The 10,179-nt window shown below is 42.5% G+C and overlaps 1 protein-coding gene across 1 annotated transcript; it reads left to right on the top strand.

Annotated features, from left to right (window-relative positions):
* Positions 1–2,504: 2,504 nt before the first annotated feature.
* LOC137296828 (epidermal growth factor receptor-like) lies at positions 2,505–9,291 on the top strand. The gene is made up of 5 exons (XM_067828694.1): positions 2,505–2,632; positions 3,807–4,151; positions 5,228–5,380; positions 6,770–6,876; positions 7,355–9,291. Exons 1-5 carry the CDS (start codon positions 2,524–2,526, stop codon positions 7,505–7,507), a joined length of 867 nt encoding a protein of 288 aa, XP_067684795.1. The 5' UTR covers positions 2,505–2,523; the 3' UTR covers positions 7,508–9,291.
* The last annotated feature ends 888 nt before the right edge of the window (positions 9,292–10,179 follow it).

The following is a 10,179-nucleotide window of genomic DNA, read 5'->3' as shown; positions in this document are numbered from 1 at the left end:
GGTTGGTTTGCAACCTGAAAACTGTAAGGATGGGTAGGATAGGGCATGTTGTATAGTGAATGTTGGTATGTTAACGAACCGTGGAGAAAACTGACCATGCAGTTTGAATGTATGACTGAGGGCAACATATCCCTTCCAATGTATTTCCATTTTTTTATTTTGGGGCCAATTTTTATTCACATCGTTTGATTTTTTTTTAAATTTAGTTTATTTATTGTATTTTATTTCTTTATTGGAACCACTTATATAGTTAGCACCTAAGCATGTACTTTCTATTTTGTTCTGCCGTACATACGTGAAGATGTGTGTTTGTGTATTTATATATGTCTGTACACGCACACATACGCGTATGTGAATATGCGTGTATCCATATGCATAGACACAAGAGTAGCACACTTGTGAGTGGGAGGTGAATACAACTTAAAGAAAAACAAGGTACCAAACAAACAAGCCCGAAACACTTTATTCGGAAGAGTGTGTTTCCGGAGTGACTGCGTCGAAATTGGCCAGGCTTCCAGTTCACTGCTTTAAATGTTCAGTTACGCATTCAGTCGAAGTTGATATGTCCTATGTTAACAGTTTGTCTCGTCCTAATTTGATATTTAAAGGCCGTCGTGATATACATCTGACAATTGTGACTGCGAAGTAAGATAACTAGCGAGCAAAAGTTAACTGTTGGCACAAACTAGAATTAGTTTATTCGTATGTGCGTGGGATTTATGTGTGAGGTTACGCCAATCATTGTGGGCGGTATATTGCTGGGCATTGTGATTTATGCAAAACAATACCCGGCCTTGACCTTCCTCAGAAACAGATTCAATCAATGAAGGGCAAAGTAGCTGTAAAACTGTAAAAGTTTCAATGGGGCACTGAAAATCAGACCATTGCGTAAATCTTTAAAGGGCTTTAAGAAGTGGAATACATATTAAGTAAAGCAAAATCTATGAATGCCAGCTTCTCTATTGTGAATAACACGACATTTCGGAGCGTATGCTTGCTCCTTCATCACCTGATTGTGTTATTCACAATGAAGAAGTTGACATCTATAAATCCATGATCAAGTGTTGTGGACGCAATCAACAATGTGGATAGACATTGTAACTGGGACACAATTAGAACTGAGCGTACAAGTGTTATTTTGATATGAAGAAAGAAGAATTGACGGATAAAGTGTCAAAACAAATTCAAAACGTAAACACTTAAAAGTCAAAACATTTCATAAACTATCGGTTAATGTTTTCAGTGCCGTGTTATAGTTCAAGGAAACATTCATGAGTGTAACGTACTAAATAAGCATTACTTGACCAACTATCGCCATTTGTTTCAACTATTAGGCAACTGGGACTGTTATATTACCATAACTGTCAGTGACCAAATCACGTACATATGCACGAGTCATGAATATGCATACTAAAGCACATGACACGCACATCCACCCCGAGATTTCATAAAACTTAAGACTCCGCATGATCTTGCATGTCCTGCCTAGACACTCTACATAAGTAGTTCTACGCTCGTCATCGTCTCACTCATCCCCAGGTGTTGGTACAGGTAGGTAGAACTGTTTCACAGTATGGAAGATGTTTTGACCCGTGAAGTTCTGGGTTAGAACAGGCCTTCAGCAAGCCGTGCTTGCCATAACAGGCGACTATGCTTGTCATAAGAGGCGACTAACGTCATCTCCAGCAGAAGCGTCATGAACATCGATTTAAGCGATTGGGTTAGAGTGTCAGAGAGTCTAATGACACGATCCCGTTAGTTGTCTTTTACGACAAGCATGGGTTGCTGAAGATCAATTCTAACTCGGATCTTCGAGGTTAAAATGGATTACGTTGTCTCAGCAAATTACATATTATACTACAAGTTTGGGATGACTCACATCTGGGATTCGAACCCATAGGAAGACACTGTGACAAAACCTTTTTCGCATCAGTTATACCAGTGAGGGAGCAACCATGTTGATACTAAGGGACTCAATAGTATTTTCAAAATGGTTAGGTTTTTCTGAAGAAAATAGTCTGTGGCCAGGTGTCAGCAACAGACTGAGGCTCAGTTTGTTTTCTGCAAAGCAGGGGCTTGATTATATCACATAAACACCCTCCCCTCTACCCCCTCCAGTTAAACATTAAATAGTTACTTTAGATAGCTCTCAACAGGTTCCGAAAGTGACCTTATTACTCCCAGTATCAAACAGCGTACACTTGGTCCGGTCTTGTGAAGTCATGTATGGCGGTCGCGCTATTTCGAACCAGAATTGGTCTTTAAAATATGCTTGTCAACGGAAATCTGGTACCGGAAGTAGGCTGGGCCCAGTCTTGCATGTCGCAAGTTGATGCGCGCATTGTCTGATTTGTATATGGCCTGATGTTGCTATTTCTGAACAGATGTTCTTTATAGGATAATTGCGAAACTAGAAACGATATTATAGTAAATAAAACGGTTGCTGTCTCCGTCGATAATACGTATATAGAGTGTGCTCATATTCTTCGTCATTACAGTGTACGTGGGGTTGACTACGTCGCGATGATGCTTCTTACATTCGTGGTGTTGGCGTTGATTACGACGACGGGTGACGCTGTGGTGGTGATATCGAACGACATCCCCGACACGGGCATTACGGAGAATGACACCGGTATGTACATCTAGTGAGTGAGTGAGTTTTGTTTTACGCCGCGTTTAGCAATGTCCCAGTGATATGGCGGTAGGGGACATCAGAAATGGACTTCACACATTGTAGTTGTACCCATGAAGGGAATCGAAGCAGGGTCTTCGGAGTGTCGAGCGAACACTGTAACTACTGGCCTACCACACCGCCATGTCTGTCCAAATGCGATAGTGCCATTAAGAGCCCACTAACACGATTGGGTGGTCGCTGTCCCTGGTGTTTGCATCTATACGTGCATGATGGGACGAGGTGGTAGTGTAAATAGAGTCCTGTTTAACAAAGGGATCTGAAGTTAGGAGAATCGGTAGCCTGTGTTGAAGCATTGAATTACCGAGTCGTTGAAACGCCAGGATCGCTTTGTGCAAGTGGTATTGCACGAGGTACAAAACCATCTGACACTTGTCCTTTGCTGTACTGTCACGGTGTGGTAGCCAAGTGGTTAAACCATTCGCACGACACCCCGAAGACCATGGTTCCATTCCCCACATGGGCACAGTGTGCGAGGCCCAGTTCTGGAGTCTCCCGCCGTGATATTGCTGCAGCATTTCTACATGAGATGTGTGGTCATGTGCATAGAGTCCTGGAATCAAATCAGTTGAAGTACCATTGGTCAGGGACAGTCATTGGGTGGGTAATCGTGTTTTGCAGCTTAACTTCGGAAAGGACTCGTGGGACGTGTTGTCTCACCCAAGACAAGTGAGTTTGATCACAAAAGTCGCTGTTCATCCAGCAGAAATGTGTAACTGGTAGTTTAGGACTTGTGATGCAGACGCAACTTGGGTCATATCTACTATGCTGCATACAGCGGGTAACAATCCCCATCACGTGTGTGCGGTATAGTTTAGCGCTGTATAACTAACCTTCTCATCATGTTTTACAGATTAGCATAACATGCAGCAGAAGGGGTTTGGGTGATCCGGGCACAATCAGGCTTGTACGGCTGCCTAGTCGAACCCACCAAGAACTTTCCGTAGAATATGTGTATTCCCCAACACTGCAGCCTTCTGCATTACCCACTTTCTCAGAAAGACTGTGCCCCTGTTGGAGAACCCGGGTACTCTCCTCATCAGGAAGTTCCATCATTACTCACTCTTTTTCTTACATAAAACACACTTACCCTTTACTATACTACTCCTTGCAGTTTGTTCTGGCAGACGATCATCCATGGGTCTGTCTTCATCCGGCTCTCCAAGCTTTTGGTACAGAGACATGATGCAGACATACACCAACTGTACCTACGTGGACGGCAACCTCATCATCACGATGCTTACAGACAACAACATCACCTACGATCTAAACTTCCTGCGTAACATACGGTACGTCCGAGGTTACGTCCTGATCGCGGTTGCGGATCCACACATTGAGGTAAACCTGCCCAGACTTGAAGTGATCAGAGGCAACTGGACATTCACGTATCTTGGCCACGACTATGGGCTGGCTGTGCTGCTCACCAACTTCACGGCAGTACGACTTCCTCGGTTGAAAGGTAAGTCGAAGCATCCTGAAGAGTTCTTGAGACAGTGATAATGTGTGACGTTCACGCTACGTTTCGCCCTATGATATGACACGTAAATATGACGCGCAGTATTCTCGACGCAGTCGCGTTGTATGGGTAATTGAGAGAATGGCTTTAACCTGTGCCGCTTTTAGCAATATTCCAACAATATCACAGCGAGGGACACCAGAAATGGGTTTTTACTTTTTAACCACAAGGCTACCCGAGGACCAAGATTCGATTCCCAACGTGTACAATGAGTGAAGCCCATTTTCGGTGTTCCTGGCGTGATACTGCTGGCATACTGCTGAAAGGGGCGTAAAATTAAACTGGGCCCTTTCATTCACTCACTTTTACGGCACGCGCGTGGAGCGTCTGAGTGTTTCATGTGCGCATGTTAGCTGTACATTAAGCGTACATTTTATAAACTCTTTTGTTCATTGTGTAACGCTCCACTTAATATTATTCTAGTTATATGAAGGCGATCGGGGAATAATCGAGTCATGACCAAACCATTACAGACCTCCAAGGTGTAAATAGAGGGGGCGGTAAGGCCTAATGGTCGTCACGCTCAAGACCCGGATGTGAAGTCTATTTCTGGTGTACGGCCCCCGTGATATTGCTTGAATATTATTGAAAGCGGAGTGATACCATACTCACTGACTGCAATGATAATGATATAATGTGCTGAGAGTGAGTGAGTTTAGTTTTACGTGTGCAAGTACATCGTTTTAGTTTTACGTGTGTTATCTCATTCCATTACATTGTTATTTGGCCCCTGAAGGTCCCGGGGTAGAGTAGGCCTTCACCAACCCATGCTTTCCATGTAAGGCGACTATGTTTGTCGTAAGCGACAACTAATGGGATCGGGTGGTCAGGCTTGCAGACTTGGTTGACACATGTCATTCGTTCCCAGTTCCCTCATTACATTGTCTTTGAGGGTTGACCACGTTCTCCAAATACCGGTAGCTGAAAGTCCTCAACCGATTTGGTTTTACTGTTACTTAACGTCGCATTCAGCAGCTTCATGATGATCACGTCTAACCTTCTAACGTCCTACTTCACAGAGATCACAAACGGAAAGGTTATCTTTCTTCAAAACCTGCCGAACATTCGGATAGAGATAACAAGAGACTGGGACCAGATTGTACGGGGCAGGGAAAGCAGGTATCCCGGGACTGTCACCATTCAGCATGAACACCCCGTCGCCCGTTATTATGGTAAGGGTTGGAATGGATTGTGACATACGGAATCTTTAATGTACGACTTTGGGTTTATAACCAATATTTTCAGGGTTACATCTTGTTTTTACTATTCTTTTTGTCGTTCGTTTATTTTCCCGAAACTTCGATTTTTTTATCTCGTTATTCGGATTTTACTTTTGGTAGTTTCAGTTATTGATTGATTTGTTATTATTGATTTGTTGTATCGCTAAGGCTCGATAATGATGGAAGTGAATTTGGATGTATGAGATGTTGCAATATAATATCTAAAGCGTACATTCACGGGATGTATGTATGACACATAACACATCATTTATGTGTATTTTGAAATCTGTCACAACATCAACCTTTGACATTTACATAATTATGCATCCCTGTACTGTCATCATGATGTTACGAGGGATCATGTACATGTACTAGTGATCTTTTGATGACATACCTACACCATTAGGGTTATAATTGTTCTTCAGCAAGCCGTGCTTGTCTTAAAACCCGAGTAACGGGATCGGTGTTCAGGCTCTCTGACTTGGTTGACACATGTCATCGTATCCAACATGCGTAGATCGATGCTCATGTCATTGATCACTTGATTGTCTGATCCAGACTCGACTATTTACAGACCGTTGACATATAGCTGGTATGATACTGAGTGCGTCATTAAACAAAATAAAATAACAAAAACAACCTTCACGATTGTGCAGTGTGTGATGATCATGATCTGTCTGTGAAGATGTCTCCTTTGTCTCCTCCTATTTTAAAACTCTTTATCTGTTTTAGTTTTCATCTTTTTACCTCAGTCTTACTGGATCTGATATATTATTCACGCAAATGCAACATCGTCCAATACATTTAGGGAAACTATCGGTATTCTGTTGTCAGCCACTTACCGTAAAACATGCAGTAAGTACCTGAGTCCTTGTGCTGCATGAATATTATGCGGGAAATGACTTAGTCTACAAAACACAAAAATGACCAAATATTGACTGAAGTTTATAAAGGTTTGCAAAATAAGCTCTGTAAATGCCACTATTTGATGTCAAGAATTATTATGCTTTTGGATTTTTTAATCAATGTTGCCTGTATTCCAGAGGATGTTTTGTAGTTACAAATATACTTGACGTGTAGGAATAGTGAATGTACAATAGTGTATATAATATTTTGCATACCCTCACCACACACGGACACACACTCACGCGCACACTCGCAAATGCACACGCCGGCATTCACATAAACACGCACGCGTACACCTGTCCTGTCGTGACCAACAAATTCATTAAGATTAAAAATTCAGGGGACGTAAATACACGGCAACGTTCAAACTCTATCCTATAGAATTGGATCTTGTAACACGATAGGTTGACGTTCACGAAATTGTCTTGTTCGTAGATGTGTGTCCCTCCCGGTGCCCTCGGAGATGTTACTGGTACGGAGCGGGATGTTGTCACCATCAGTGTGCCGGGGGGTGCTGGGGACCATCCCCCTCCCAGTGTGAGGTAAGACCCTGGGGACGTCACTAATGACAGGACCAATAAATAGAGGCATTTTCATTGTCACAGAACCAGTTGATAAAGCCATTTTCATTGTCACAGAACCAATATTTAGGGGCATTTAATTGCCACAGAACCACTATTTAGCAGCGTTTTCATTGCCACAGAACCAATGCAAAGATGCATTTTCATTAGCACAAAACCAATATATGGGGCATTTTCATAGTCACAGAACCAAGATATAGGGCATTTCATCGTCACAGAACCAGTATATAGGGGCATTGTCATTATCACAGAACCAATATGTAGAGGCATTTTCATTGTCAAGGAACCAATATATAGTGGCATTTCATTACCACAGAACCAAGATATAGATTCATTTTCAATGTCACTTAACCAACAGGCCGCCGTCACATAACTGGAATATTTCTGAGTGCGGCGTAAAATTATACTCACTCACTAGTCTTCCTCTTGTTTCTCCCAGACGTGCAAGGATTTCGAACTGAACGGCTGGTGTCTGAGTCACTGTCCTAATGACGCATACTATCCACACGGAAGAAGATGTCTGCGGAATCCCCGGTACAGGCAACCCAGACATCACAGACGTCACAGATATCACAGGCATCACAGATATTAGCATACTCAGCTACTCGTATGTCAAGCCGTTTCCACATCTACTTCTAAATTAGTGTAATCTGCATTTGTTTTAAAGATCAGCCAAACTCAGTCAAATTAGAAACTTCACATCTGACTGACGGTCGTCTGACTAAGGTGTTATTTAAATCGTGAGCACCGCGATGACGAAGTTCTTTAGATATCAGGTCAAGATCGATAGTGTGACCATTCCGACCAGAACAGTCATCCAAACGGTCCCAAAACAGGATGTCAATTATGCGTTTGGCGTGCACGTGCGTTCGCAACTCCTCTCCTCGTGGAATGACTGATGTGCCGAGACACACCATAGGGGATACAACGGTCTAACCGCACCAACATGGCAGCAAGTTCTTGTAAAGTCTGTGATGGGGTCAGTGCATGACGGAGACGTCTGTCAAACATCCCAGAGGTCTTTGATGGGATTCATTTCGGAAGATCTTGAGGGCCACTCCATGACATCGATGCCTGCGTTCCTGGGAAACTTCCCTGTCAAGTTGGCCGCATGAGGTCTAGCGTTATCGTGTTGAAAGACCAGGCATGAGCCATGAGCTCTCATGTCGGACAGAAGCTCCGGAGATAGAAGCTTGATCACGATGTCCTGCAGCATTAAGGTCTCACGGGATAGCAAGCCCCCAAAGGGACCCCAACCCATAACACTTCCGGCCCACTTCCTGTACACAACGTTCGCGCGTCTCCTCCATACTCTGATCCTGCCATCAGCGAATCGTAGAGAGAATCTGGATTTACCAGTAAACACAACCGTATTCCACAGCCTCTGAGTCCACCTCAAGTGTCGTTGTGCCCACAGCTGCCGTTGACGTCGGTATAAGGGTGTCAAAATGAGCCCAAGATATGGTCGCCGTACATGAAAGTGAGCGTCTCGCAGGAGATTACGTATGGTTTGCGCGGACACACGACCTTGGAACAATTCATATCTGGTGGATGTTGCAGTGACAAATCAATTTCGAAGGTAGCGTGACACGATGTAGCGGTCTTCTGTTTTGTGACCACCCATGGTCTACCATGTCAGCTGTGGAGCCGTGTCCTTAGATTATGGATTGTCTGGCGACTGAATGCCATCACCTTCGCAACGTCAGCTACGGACGTACCCGTGTGCAGCATGCCAACGTCACATTCACGTTGAACATTTGACAGTCGTTCCACTGACATCAGTTTCAATTCTTCTATGAACTCGTTTTCTGGTTTGTCACTCTATCGTGCATACGTGAGAACAAAAACACGTGTCTCACGTGGTCACGTGACAAGTGGCTCGTGAAAAGACAATTTATTCATGACAATTGTCAGGTAACAAATTTCAGTTCATTCTTTACAAATTTATAGGTGTTAAGTTTTTATTTTGACTGAGTATATCTTGAATTAATTAGCGATCTTCTTGTATGAATTTAAGATATCTCGAATAGAGATAATCATAGATATGTGCAGTGAAATTCATGGATGTGATGAAGAATGTTAATTAATTCCTGAAAAGAATTACTGACATCGTAAATTGCATTAATGATGTAAGGACATGATTTACAGATTATTTATATAATTAATGTACTTAACGACATCGTCTAATGACGATGCGGTTCTGTATAATTACCGTATTGACCGGTGAGGAGTTGATTTTTAAGTTCTTGTTCTAACTGTAGATACTTCTCTAAAACTATATGTGAAGCCTTGGTTTTTGAGATTTTCACGAAGCTTGTTTCTGTTATATGAAATGAGTATGATGTTACTTTTTCAAAAATAAATAAGAGATATTTTAATACATGACGTTTGACTTTATTTGATTCAGGACAATCAGACGCCAAATCATATTTTTATGATACACTCTTCAAAAGAAGAAACGCATAAGCAGTTTCTAGGAGGATTTAATGCGTTAGTTTTAAGAAGAATTATTACATGTAATTTCAATGGTAAAAAGGGTGAAGATTCACACGTCTAAAGGCAAATGGTTCGCCAACACAACAGCAGCCTCATACACATATACAACTGACCATCGCATTGTGGGTAGAGAAGGATTCCGCAAGAGCTACTTCCCTCTAGGAAACATTCATCACTGAAACAGATTTAATAAGGATTACTTGACCAGTTATTGATGTTTGTTTCTTTATTGTTTGTTTTGTTTAGCGACCGTGTATATGTGATGATTATTCAATGTATTTCTTGGTTACTAGAAAGTGCTCGTATCCCTCATGTCATCCGCGATTAGGTTGCCGTGATATAGCCGGACCATCGCCGACTGATGAATGAAATAACATGATTCAGTTGATCACTCTGGTAACCTCTGTAGCATGTGAAATTCAGATGAGTTTGGATTAACGTCATTTTGATTTGCTTTCTTAACATCTCAGCAACATTCCAGCTACACGTTGGGGTTCTATAAGTAATCGAGTCTGGGCCAGACAATCCAGTGATAAGCAGCATGGGCATCGATTTACGCAGTTGGGTTACAATGTCAGCGTCAACCAAATCAGCGAGCCTGATCACACGATCCCGCATTTTACGACAATCATAGGTTGCTTAAGACCAGTTGTAACCTGGATCTTCCAGGTTATATCGATTACCCTTTCTCGTAAAGTTCATATTATTATACAGTTTTGAAGTGAGTCCCGTCTGGGATTCGAACAAGTAGTAAGACACAGTGACAAA

This window comes from Haliotis asinina, chromosome 9, assembly GCF_037392515.1.
Source record: "Haliotis asinina isolate JCU_RB_2024 chromosome 9, JCU_Hal_asi_v2, whole genome shotgun sequence".
In the NCBI taxonomy this organism is placed as follows: Eukaryota; Metazoa; Mollusca; class Gastropoda; order Lepetellida; family Haliotidae; genus Haliotis; species Haliotis asinina.
This window is presented reverse-complemented; position numbering and strand designations above follow the sequence as displayed.